Below are 13202 nucleotides of genomic sequence, written 5' to 3'. Positions count from 1 at the left end.
TCACAGGGAAGTACTTCAGAAATAAATCAGAAATCTTCTCAATCTGTTGTTATTGACAGCCATACACCTGCAAAGAACACGAGGAGCCTAAGGGCAGGAACAGCAACCAGCTGCTGCAATGGGAGCCACGGGAGTTCTGCCTTTCTGCCTCCCAGCACTTTTTGCAACTGTGGCATAACTACAGATTAGTTTTTCCTTCCCTTTCTTTCTTTTCCTCTTTCTTTTCTCTCTTCTCTATACAAAGCCAGCAATTTAAAAGTTCAAACTTCACCAGTAGTCAAGTTTGAGAGGCAGAAGTTGGAGACAGCTCCCAAGTCCTGCCCCAGTCACTGCTCCTCAGCAGGGGCTGAATGGGAGGGACAGAGGAAGTGAGACCTTCCTCCCTCATGTGACAGGAGAGGTGACACCCAGTCTGTGGCTTTTGCACTCCTACACTGTTCAGCATAAATGTCATGTCTGCAGGGTGCTTGGAAAAGGGGCTTAAAGGCCCAGGTTTTGTGTACAATTTTTGCATCTTGTGGGCTCCAAAACCAGCCCTGAGACAAACCTGGTCACTACTCAGGGTCTCTTGAGATGAGATCCTGGAGGAAGGAGCTTGGGATCTGATTTTCTTACATTCTGTAGTTTTGCAAGGTTTGAATGAATCCAGCTATAGAAGGTCCCAGTTCTGGAGCTCAATTTCTTATCAACACTTTACAACTCAGAGAGAGGGAAACCAAGATCATTAAAAGAGACTGGCAGAATATGGTACCTATAAATCCAAGCTGGACAACAGTGGGTGGAGTTTTTCCTGTCACATCTCTGTTCAGGTAAGAATTAATTAACTAACATGGAAACTCCTTCTGGTATTAGGCTTTTTAGATAATGCTGATGCCTTGTTTCTCTCCCAGAAACCTCCTCATCCAATTTTAACCACACCTGGCAGCAGTAAAGATCCCCAAACCACTCTGCTTTGGCAAAGCTCATGGAAAACTGGGAGTCAAGAAGAAATCTTGGTGCCCCTGTATGGAGAAAGGCTGGGACAAGGATTGACTCATTGTTCATGACTGGAGTCTGGATCAGGAAATCAGCCCCAAGCCCCATCTCAGCCCACTGGAATCCATCTCTGCTGTGCCATGGTTTGTTTCCTTCCCTTGCAGGCAGTGTGGAATCGAGGTATTGAGGTGTTTCTCAGACACTTCAGTGCCTGAACTGTGAAAGAAGCACCCTTGTTTACAGCTCACTCCTCCGTGCAGATGTCTTACTGGCCACCAGGAAAAATGCTAATGACAGCATTTTAACTCTCCTGGGTTTAAACTGGCATTGAACAAGCCTGAATAAATTTAGATTTTATGATTTCAGATCACAATCATAGTATTAAAAAAAAATTAGTTGTGATTTTTATCTCAACTCTATCAGCAAAACAACAGCCTCCAGTAAGGCAGGTTGTGCTCTATTTTGGATTCAGTGCTACTGAGCAGATGGTATTTATTGACAAACCTGCTGCTAAACTGTTTGCTGTAGGTAGAGTCAGCCCACAGCACACTCACTACTCATTGGTAAAATACTCATTTCCCTGGAAAACCATCTGAGTCATTCAGCCATGGCAGGAGCCCAGAACCATCCATTCCCTCCACTGCCACTATCCCCAAGCACTATTTATATGCATCCAAGCCTGGACCACATTTCCTGTCTGATGCCTTCATTACCTGCCCTATAGTAAACAGAAGGCAGTAAAATGAATGAGATGTAAATTGTACACATAATTTCCACTTTTCATCTGAACTAAAGCATAGGTACAGGAGAGTGGCCATGAGCAAGGCTTTTTGCATTAGCCTGGGCAGACATCAGGGCCTGAAGGGCAAGTTCTTCCTCCAAGTAATAAGGGGCAGGACAAGAGGAAATGGCCTCAAGTTGTGCCAGAGGAGGTTCAGGTTTGATATTAGGAAAAATTTCTTTACCAAAAGGGTTGTCGAGCATTGGAACAGGTTGCCCATGGCCCTGGTGGAGGCACCATTCCTGGAGATATTTTAAAGCTGTGTAGATGTGGTACTTGGAGACATGGTTTAATGGTGGCTGTGGCAATACTGGGTTAATGACTGGACTTAATGATCTTAAAGGTAATTTCCAACCTAAATGATTCTGTGATTCTACCTGCAGCCATCCAGGGGGTGCACAGGATGGCCTGAACCCAGGGCGAGTCAATGCACTGACTGAAGAGGGACATTTGAACTCAGATTTGGGCCTGACCAGCACATGGAGTAAAGACAGAACCACGGCTAAGGAAAACACTCAACTCAGGCACTTTTATGTGGGATTTAGGCTTTCTGAAACAGAACAATAAGTGAGTCCCTGCTGGGGAAGGAGGTAGTACAGAATGGCTGCTGTGCTTCAGCTCACACCCTCCTTTATTGCAAAAGAACTTCCCTGTTTAGACAGGCCCAAAGAGATGTAGACATTTGTAATGTGTATTTAATCTTTCCATCGCTTCTTTTCTTACTGTTTTGATGTTCCCTCAGGCTTTGAAGATTCAAGATCACTTTTTTCCTCAGAAACTACAAGCCTTAAAACAAAAATAAGGCTGCTAGAAATTGCCTGCTGCTAGTGAGACTGAAGAGGTTGTAACTTTTCCCAGCACAGGAAATGTTCAATAATTTAATATCAGTGACCATGTATTAATGCATTTATGCCCTTAGGTCTGTAGAAATCCTTCATTCATGACATTACACACCCCAGTTCATTCACTAATATTTGTTCAGTGTTATTGTGCTTTTCAATGGTATCAAAAGAGACATCTCTGCTGCTGACCCTGCTCCCCTTTGTTGTTCTCTTTACATTTATTGGGTCTGGCTGGAATGGAGTTGATGTTCCCCACAGCATGATCATAGGCTTGTGCTTTAATTTTTTCCCCATCCCTCCAGCTGAATACACATATGGGCTCATGATCAGGGAGGGGACCTGACCATGGAGACCATCACACTGGTCATTCATGGATGTGCAGTGTGCTGCAATCAAGTTAAATCCCCCTGGCAGAGAGGGTGGTGGCTGGGTTTTGATATGGCAGGTCCTGGCAATGTTCTGGACTGTTCTGGACACTGCCATGAAGATGCCAAGGTGAGCACTACATACTCACCACAGTGGGAGCAACCACCAGGAATGAACTGGGTTGAAAAAGAGGAGTTTCACAAGGCATTGAGTGACTGCAAGCTGGTGTTGGTGCCCAAGAACTTCACACTGTTCTTGGGCTCAAACTATAGCCTGCTTTTATGAACATTTGGAGGAGTAGAGGAAACCCACAGAATGGGAGTGCCTGTTAATGACAGTAGTTAATGAGAATGTATAAACCTTTGTGCTGGGTACAAAGATGGTTTAAGTACGCAGCATAAGTCGGTAAGAAGATATTTCAGTAGTCCTTGTTCCCTGCCATGGTCAATAAGGAATATGCTGAACCACCTAAGAAACACCTTCTATATCGCACAAATATTATGAAAAGACAAAAGTTTTTTGTACTAGTGAAATACAAAGTACTGTGAGTGCAAGTGTTTCCTGCTTTAGTGCTTTTATACATGTACTGCAATAGCAAACGGTTGGTGTTGTGGCAGTCTACCCACATATTTATGGTGTATTTCACTTCAGGGATAATTTAAGCAATACAGTTTTAATCAGCACCCTAAAATATGAGTTGACTGTCAGAAGCTGCTAGATTTTTGTTTATAACACTCATAACTGCCTACTTTTTACTCTCCTTACTTTTTGTATTTTTACTTCAAAGTAAAAATAACTATTGCTGTGTTCTATCTTCTGTTTGTATGAGTGTTCACACTTATATTAGTGTACTATACATGCAGAAATTAAAAAAATACTCCTGTGTGGAATGGCCTGGGAAATGTTTGCTCTGACTGAGTAGTAGTGATGCTGCATTCTTTTGTCACAGTTCTGGGTCTGGCTGGGATGGATTTTCCTCACAGGGTTGTGCTGGGTATCAGTAGCTGGAAAGGTTTTGAGAACCCACCAGTGGTTTGGCTACATGTGAGTAGTGCTCCATGGCATCCAGGCTGTGGCTTCATGTCTTCTCCCAAGCCACAAGTGACAGGACAAGAGCAATTAGCCTTCAGTTGTGCCAGGGGAGGTTTAGATTGGATAGTATGAAAAATTTCTTCACCAAAAGGGTTGTCAAGCCCAGGAACAGGCTCCACAGGACAGTGGTGGAGTCACCAGCCCTGGAGGGATTTAAAAGCCAAGTAAATGTGGCACTGCTTGGCGACAGAGGTCTTTTCCAGCCTACAGTCCCCCTTGAAACAGGCTCAGCATGGGAGGTTGGGCTCTTTTTCTTTTTTTTTTCCAAACGTTGCTTCTGAAAGTAAAGTCCACAAGAGAAAGGAAAACTCATCACCACAAAAACTACTGTAACTGCGTCTAGCAGGTGTCCCTGCCCATGGCAGGTAAGTGGAACTAGACCATCCCTGAGCTGCCTTCCACCCCGCATCGTTGTGATCTGTGATGAAAATTTTATTTCGATCATTCCCCCCGGCCCCCGCTCCGTGCCGGTGCTTGTCCCGCCGCCCCGGCCGTGAGGGCCCGTCTGTCCTTCACAGCCACCCACGAACAAAGGGCCGGCGGGCAATTCCCCGAAAGGAGGCTCAGCCAGCCGGGGAGTGGCCTCGTCCCCCCACGCAGATAGTGACAGAAACAGAGATCACAGTCTCCAGCTGTACCGGGGGAGGTTTAGGTTGGGCATTGGGAGGAATTTCTTCACAGAAAAGGTGATTAGACGCTGAAATGAGCTGCCCAGGGAGGTGTTGGAGTCACCGACCCCGAGGTGTTTAAGAAAAGACTCAGTGCCCTGGTGTGGTTGACACGGTGGTGTTGGGTCACAGCCTGGGATCAATGATCGCACAGGTCTTTTCCATCCCAGCTGACTGTGTGATTTTCCGGTGCTGCGGGGGACGAGTCACGGAGCGCCCACCGCCCGCGGACACCTGAGGCCCGGTGTGGGGGGCGGCCTCGGCTCCTATCCCGCTGCCGGCCCCGTCCCGCTGCCATCCCCGTTCCATTCCGCTCCCGCTGCTCTCCCAGCCCCGACCCAGCCGGGCCCCGGCCCCGCTCGGCAGCGGCGGGGCGGGAGCGGGGCGGGCGCGCGGTCACCTGACGCCGCGGCCGCCGCCATTTTGTCTGTGAGCGTAATGTGAAAGGGAAAGCCGGGGTGCACCCGCGGGCGGAGGCGGCAGCGCCGAGTGGTGCCGGGAGCCGAGCGATCACCGCCGGCGCTCCGCGGAGCAGCGGGAAGAGCCCCGGCGGCGGCGGCCGCCGACGGGAGCCGCTGAGGCGGAGCCCCGCGAGCGCTCCTGCCGGAGGGAGCCGCCGGCGCCCTTCCTCCGGGAGGCTGCGCTCGCCCCCGGCCGCGGGGGAGCCGCCGGCCCGGCCTTGCGGGGGGAAGCGGCGGAGCCGCCGCCAGGGCCGCGGCGATGATGTCGGGACAGTCGATCACCGACCGCATCACGGCGGCGCAGCACAGCGTGACCGGCTCGGCCGTCGCCAAGGCTGTGTGCAAGGCGACGACCCACGAGGTGATGGGCCCCAAGAAGAAGCACCTGGACTGTGAGTACGAGCCGGCCGGGTGGGCCCGGGGTTGGAGCTCCGAGCCCGGGGCAGCCCGTCGGGCACGGCCGGGGGACAGGGGAGAGCCGGCCGCTTGCACTGGAGGGAGTGCCGGGTAAATCTGGGTGGACGTGACTGGTGTGGTCTCCAGAACTTATTTTGCACGTGGAGGGAGCGAGGTTTGTAACACCTGGTCGCGCCCGGGGAGCAAAAATATTCCCAGCTCATGAGCTGTTCTCGCTGAGAGCTGCTTAGCTCTTGTGCTCTGGATACAGTGGTGCTTGCTAATCCGACACCTGGGGAAAAGGTGTGTTTACTGTTGCAAGGCAGAATTTAATTTTTTTGAAGCACTGTTTAATCCTTCTGTGCATCCCGTGGACTACAGCCATTCAAACATTTCGATCATTTCCTGAAATATCATAGTTTTCTGTTTTACAAATCGTGAAACGAGGTAAAAGATTAAAAGCGAGGTAAAGGGAAGGGCGTAGGTTGATCAGTGCGTTTCTTTTGGATGAGAGTATATGGCTGTTAATACGTTTAAACTAAGTATGTTAAAACCTCTTTGTCTGTACCAAAAGATGCCGAGAGTTACCCCTGAAATCTACAGAAGCGTCAGTGGTGTTGCCTCGCTTTAGTAACAGAGTAGCAATTGGAGTTCCTGTCTGATTGCTCAAAAGTGCACAAACCTTGTACATTCTGTAGCATACCCGCTCTGCAGCTTGTGAAAGCGAAATAAGTGCGTGTGCGTTTCCATTAAAGAGAGGAAAAAAGGCTTGAAGCCTTTTGCTGGTTTCTTCAAAGGCAGGCAGGTATTTTTGCAGGATTCATGCAAGTTGATGGTACTAAAGGTGCTGCTGGTTCAGGCTCTCGCAGAAGCCTTCTGGATTATATTGTTTGAGGATAGTTGGGATGTGTGACCCTGTGACACTGGTCTGCTCATACTGGCTTGTGTGAGAGCTTTTGGTGTGGATCAAACAGTTAAAACCAGCCAAATATATATTTCATTTGTTACTGATCTGAATGGGTGGCATCCAGCTACAGTAGTGAACACTGCAGCTATTGTGTTGAAATGAAAAGCTTAAAAACTGGGTAACTGACAATTTGTTTTCTAAAGATACCTTTTAAAAGTTACCTTATTTCTACTGGTCTGTGTTCTGCCTGCGCTACAAGTTCAGTGAGGTAACCTTTGAGTCCAGAAATGGCAACATAACAGGAAGCCAGAAAGTGGTGACAGCTTGCTCAATAGTTTGAAAGGTTCTGAATCCTAAAAAAGGTAGTGTGTTGTTTGAACATACTGTTGAAATAATGTCATCAGCTGTAAGTCACCCTTACAAAATAAGGAAATGGAAACATGGAACAATTCTTAACTTGAGAATACCATAAACTGATATTGCCTTTTGACTAACAAGTTCCTTTTGCTCCCAGGCTGTTTGGAGCTGTCAGTCTCCTGACAGTCCCCTTCTGTGCCACGTGAGTTCTGTGTTCTGCTGTAATTCATTTGCTCAGACTTCAGCCCAAGACAGACAAAAATCTTATTATCACTTGGTATCTGAAAGAGAGGAATGCTTTAGAGGTGGGGTAGGGAAAAAAAAGATGTGAAATATGGTACCTTAAATATGTCTGAAAGGGTTTAAAAATTCCCAGTGAACATGTTCCTGTCTTCATTGAGCCTACCCAGGCACTGCTTTGCAAACATCTGCAACTCTTTGAGTGGCATTTTTATTTTTTCAATTGACACAAGATTTACTTGTATTGAATGTGAGCAGGTAGATACAAAATACAGCAATCTCTGGAAAAAAAAAATCATACAGTATGTTTTTCCAAGATACAGTGCAAGTACTTCCCAATTTAAGTACATTATGAAGGAAAACATAGCTTGGATTTAATGTAAAACTCTGGTAGTTGTACTCTGGTCACTATGTGTGTGTGCCATTCAAAATGCCACACCATCTGGTATTATTTGTAATTGCTGCTCAGGAAAAAGCTTTACCAGGAACAATTTTTTGAGAGTTGCTGCAGTTGTATCAGGGATTGTGGAGGAGTATCAGTTTGTGCCCTCTGTTCAGATTAATTCTTAAAATCCCCTTACTGCCAAGTTTCCTCAGCAAGAAAAACTGTGGAATTTCAGTATAGGTTTTACAGAAAGGTGTTACATATCCAGTGTCTGTGAGTATTTAAGAGTCTTGTGGTTTATCTGACTACTAACTGCTGAGTAGTATAGTCATGTTTTACTTCAAGAGTGAAAAAACATCCACCCCAAAAACCTAAGCAATGTCAATGGGTATACTTGGGGATTTACCTTTTAAAGTAGGTCATGGTGTCCTAAATAAGTAAACAGATCTATTTCTGTAGTATTTTGTAATATTTTCAGATACTATAAAATGTTCTGTAGAGGCTGATAGTGGAGCACCTGAAGGTCTTGTCTCTTCTTTCCTGGTGACAGCTCTGTCACTCCCTCAGCCTTCAGAGTCTGGGTTACAGCAGAGCAGGGCTCTTACACCTTTGGAGGCAAACATCCTCTTGTCTAACCACTGAAGAATCACAAGAAAAAACAATAAATCAAAGCTGTAGCCAAGCTGTAACTGGCTGAGTAGACTTGTATGTAGACCAAAACTTGGAAAAAACAAACCCCTAAATTAATTGCAGCTTAAACAGAAGCTGTTTTTTCATTACTGTGTTAATTTAAAAGTTTAAGTTGTATACAACCCACTAAAGAAGCACAGGGGAGGGGAAGGTAATGTTGTTAATCAAAACTTCAAACTCCCATATGTATACAAGCTTTGGAAACCTTCTAAGAAGTGCTAATTCTGGCTCTGTCATTCTGGTACTGCCCATTCTTTCTTTTGGCAACCTGAGCTTTTGTCTGTCAACTGAATGCTGATGCAGTGTGGTTCTTGCAGAGATGTGCAAGTTGTGATACAGAACAAAGGCATTTTTTTGAATCCTTTACACAGACCAGTGGCTGTCATTCATTTGAAGTTCTTTAGCAATTTGTGAAGTTTTTCAGCACAATAATTGAACAGAAAAAAGAATTAATATTGTGGGGATCTATAAATAGGGGTTGTATATAGCTTTTCTTAAAACATTATGGGCTGTCTGTCCTGTGTCCTTGTTTAGTGGGGGAATGGGACACAACAGCTGAATTGCTTTGCTTCTGGTAAAGTAACTCAAAATTCAGATTTAGCTGTTATAAAATAACTGAAATTTAAAGATTGCTCTCAGACATGCACTATGAGCAAACAAGGGCAAAACAATGTTTGTAACAGTTGAATGCTGTCTTTTAAGTCTTCCAGCAAAAATTGTTACGTTCCTTGGCTACACTGAGAAGGTTGGCTGAAGTGACTCTGATGTTTTACATTTTTGTAATGTGCCATCTATGATGCAACTTTCTAGAAAAAAATGTATTTTTTTAAGCCTGCTGGGACTGAGGAAAATGGTCTTAGTTCTTATATCTGTCTTAAAGCAGTTTCAGTCCTGTGACAAAATGAAAGAAATACATGAATATTAAACTATTATGGTTGCCTTTATCTTATGTATTTACAGCTCTCGGGAGAGAGATTCCTGACTCAAGAAAATTATGGCTTTTCCTATTACTTAAAAGTTGAAAAGTATGTCAGTTTTTTTCTGAGAATTTTCCAAAAACCTGATATATATATATATTTTATTTTGTTTTTCATATCTGGATTTATGCTGCTCTCTGAAGAGCTGTATAACTTCATAGATGATGTGCCAGTATTTCAGATGAGTTGTGGAAAAGAAATACTAAGTACTCTTCTAGGCAGTAAGATACTCACAGCTCCTCCAGGCTGCTTGAAAAACCCCTATGGTACTCTTCTGGTTTAAAGCTGTTAGCTGTTATTTTCATTTTTCTTTTTTCTTTTTTTTTTCCCTGTGTGATGTTAACATGTCTCTAAATTCCATTCTAGAAATAGCGCTGCAGTTTCACTTGCAGTTGAAATGATTCCTCTGGGTAATTGGCAAAATGCTTTGAGTTGTGAAGTGTTTATATAAGTACTGCGATAAGAAAATGAGCATCACTCACCCTGTGCATTTCATTCCCGTTTTTGCTGCCAACATCCATGTTACTGCTGCCCAGCTGTCAGTCTCTCAGGTGCATGTGTTCCTTTCTCCTTCCAGCTGTATGGGATAATAGCCTCTTCCTTCTGTGCCACCAGCTGTAATAGATCCCTGCAGTTGTCTCTGTATAGATACTCCCATTGCAGGCTTACAAGAATCATGTTAGAGAAATGGCACTTGCATTTCTTTTTATGTATCTCAATTGTAGGATTAAAATGTAATGCCAGCTTTAGTTGTAAAATAATACTTTTTTCAATTACCCTAAGTAGCCTTATTGAAGCTGTCTTATTTTTAAACTTGGTCTTTTGCAACACGCTCTTAAGAAAGTCCAGTTTTGGCCTATAAAATGCACTGACATTTTTTGCTTAGTTTAGTATTTCAGAGACATTTTGTTTGTCTAAGCATGTGTTCTCTGATATTGGTAACTGTGATTTAAGTGCTCGGCTGTTGAAGGAGGTTTGGATTCAAAGACCAGGCTGTGCTGGGTACCCCCTGTAAAAATTGTCTTCAGGGCAGCCAGTGAGGGTTGCCCTCAGCATGGCTCGAGTGCACGGGGTGGCAGCTCACTCAGCACAGCTTCAATCAGACTCCTAGTGCCCTGCCTTTGTGGGGTATTTCATTTTGGTTGCCTTTTGAAATGGACAGACGTGTATCTTACACAGAACCGTCCACACTTGAGAATGAAACAATAACAAAAGAGCTTCTCAAATGCAGCAGAGCTCTGTCAGCTTCACTCTCTTACTGACACCTGACAGAAGAGATCTGCATGGCTGCTTGTGGAAGTCAAACCTTTATTCTGGCATAAAACAAAACTTGTTTTATGGATGTGGGGTTTGAGGAGAGCTCCCCTGCTAGAGCACTGCATGCAGGTGTAACAGCAGGATTCCTGTCACATTGTGCCCCAGCAGCACTGTGAGAACACTCAATAGCAGTCACAGACATTAGAATGTGCAAAGGATCTCCCAGTGTTAGCATCACCTTGGGGCCTGCTGGAACATCTGCTGGGAGACCTGAGCTTGAGGGAAGGTGACAGGACAGAAATCTCTGGGGAGCACTGGCAAAATACGAATGAAAATACCTCGATTAGCGTGACTGGAGAGCAGCAGGATTTTGGTTTTTAACCTGGATCTTCCTTCTAGTTCCATCTGTTATTTAATGAGCACATTTAATATTGAAAAATCTTCGGTGAAAACTTTGACTTGCTTACTGGTTATGTGAAGCAAAAGGGCTTTGTGCTGAATTAATATTTAATATTTTCGATAAGCTGTGTGGTCTTTGACCTCAGCAGATCAATGGAATTTCTTTAACTCTTCCCTAGTTTTATAGGTATTGCTCTTGGAAGAGTTAGTGAGGTTTTTTTGGTTGGCTGGTTTTAATAAACTGAGAGTAGGACTTTTAATAGTCCTGTAACATTTCTGTGTGGGGTACAGACACATCAGCTGCTGCTCTTAGATACTGCTCAGTATTTCCCATGTATTTCTATAATACCTGATTATAAACTGATTGGATTCAGGAAGACTTAGTTGCCTTAGTATGTTTTGAGATAACTACTTAGAAATGTCACAACAAAATACTCATTCAATTGATGAGGCTGTTGCTTTGTGATATGGGGCAATAATTGCCTATAGACTGTTTGGACTTGTAGGTTAAAGTACTTGTTAATTTGACAGAGCATCTGATGGTGATATAACCATGAGTAGGGAGTAGTAGCTAACAAATTACTTGGGTTTTGAGAAAGTTCACATTTGTAAATATTGCACTATTTGAATACTATTCAGCAATAAGGTTTTGATGTGTAGCTTGCTTAAAGCTGCTTTCTGGTGCTCTTCTTTTTGTGCAGCTATTGCAGCATTTTTGTGTGTTGCTAGTAAGAGTGAAAGTTTTTATCCCAGCTTCAATGTTTTGTACGTACTTGGAAATCTCTGACATCTGAATGAAATTAGTAACTTATTATAGCTTGCATTTTATAGCTTTTTACCTTGATGAGATACTAAAATTCTTTATTAAAATTACTCTGGTTATTAAACTATTTTAAACAGCAATTCTTAATCGAAGGACTTTGTCTTAATAAACCAATCTTTGGTTGAAGTCCATCTGTAATATACTCTGTGCACTAGAAAGATAGATAGAAATTTAAGTGCAGTATTTCTATGAAGTATTTTGTCCTAAATTACCAATGTGTGAGCTCTAAGTTGACATTTAAAATGCTTCTGATAACAGTCTGTGCTCTCTGTGCTGCAGTTGGCTGTTTCAGTGGTGCCAGCACCTTGGAGCTCTCAGCTGCTGCCCAGGCCCTGCCCTCCTCCAGCTCCTCATCCAGACAAGCTGCTCAAACAGCACTGGGCTCTGCTACCCACGGGCTGCTCACAGGCTCAGCTTCAATGAGAGGCCACAAAGGAAGCTTTTCTAACCAAATGTTTGTTTTACTGGCCTTGCCCAGTCCTTAGGGTGTACTTTGATCTCACCTGAGCCAAATTTAGCACAGAGAGAAGAAATGTCTGATGTGCATGTCTTGAGGGGTTTAGAGTAGTCCTGGGTTCAGTTCTCTGCTCTTTTCTCAGCAAGTGCCTTCTGTAGCCTTCTCAGGCAAGTGCTCTTCCCATGTGTGTGCTGGAGCCTGCCCTGGTTTTGTGCTAAATCTCAGGCTAAGTCTTGAACCTCTCTGTCTCTGACCTCCCAAGTTAATGTTCTACTATTGAGTTTATTGTCAGTCTAGGACACAAAGAGCTTTTTTGTATGAAAGCCTGAGACCTACCATGATCCACCACAAAATACTCAAGGTTGTGATCAGGTGTTTTGAAGCTAAGTGGAAGGGTGCATAGATGCAAATTCTTGCTCTTATTTCTTACAGAAAAGAGGCATATTTTACAGATTCATAGCATCTCATTGCCATCATATGTGAGTACTCAGGCCTAGGTGGGAATGGCAGGGTTGTGCTGCCTGCTGATCTCATGAGGTTGGGATGTCTCAGCTTTTTGTTGCTTCTCAGATTTTCATTTTTTTTTGTTAGATGGAGTGGCCTCAAGCATTGAGCATCCAGAAGGTCACACATCCAGCCAGCTCACACTGGCTTTCAGAGACTAATTTGGGCTCCAAATTAGATTTTAATGGAACAGGTTATTTATTGATGAGATATTGGGACTCCATAAAATTATTGAAATGCCTTTGAAGTTCATACTTGGAGTGTTTCAGTAAAATGTAGTGAATCTGAGCAAGGAGTATAAAGGACCTCAATTATTTCTTAAACAACTGAAGTTAATGCTTCCAGTATGAATTCTCAATGTAAAAACCACAAAATAACATGTTGATCCTCTGAGCATGTAATTCATTGTAATGCTTTGATTTTTTTTTCCTTTAATTTAGATCTAATACAGTGCACAAATGAAATGAATGTGAATATTCCACAGTTGGCAGATACACTCTTTGAGAGAACTGCAAACAGTAGCTGGGTTGTAGTGTTCAAAGCTCTAATTACAACACACCACCTCATGATGTATGGAAATGAGGTAAGACATGATTTATTCTCTTAAAGCCTACTAGACAGCTTT

General features: G+C 43.8%; 1 protein-coding gene across 6 annotated transcripts in view; it reads left to right on the top strand.

Annotated features, from left to right (window-relative positions):
* Positions 1 to 5416: 5416 nt before the first annotated feature.
* Positions 5417 to 13202, top strand: part of VBP1 (VHL binding protein 1) — a 39062-nt gene continuing 31276 nt past the window's right edge. For 5 of the 6 annotated variants that reach the window (XM_063170569.1, XM_063170568.1, XM_063170567.1 and 2 more), the window contains exons 1-2: positions 5418 to 5577; positions 13018 to 13160. In XM_063170569.1, the coding sequence (XP_063026639.1) occupies positions 5445 to 5577; positions 13018 to 13160 (276 nt within the window). In that variant the 5' untranslated portion in view covers positions 5418 to 5444. Of the gene's footprint in view, positions 5578 to 13017; positions 13161 to 13202 lie in introns of all 6 variants that reach the window. The other variant, XM_063170571.1, reaches the window with a different exon arrangement.

This window comes from Melospiza melodia, chromosome 16 (assembly GCF_035770615.1).
Source record: "Melospiza melodia melodia isolate bMelMel2 chromosome 16, bMelMel2.pri, whole genome shotgun sequence".
NCBI lineage: Eukaryota > Metazoa > Chordata > Aves > Passeriformes > Passerellidae > Melospiza > Melospiza melodia.
The sequence above is the reverse complement of the archived record's forward strand: the minus strand, read 5'-3'. Positions and strand labels throughout refer to the sequence as shown.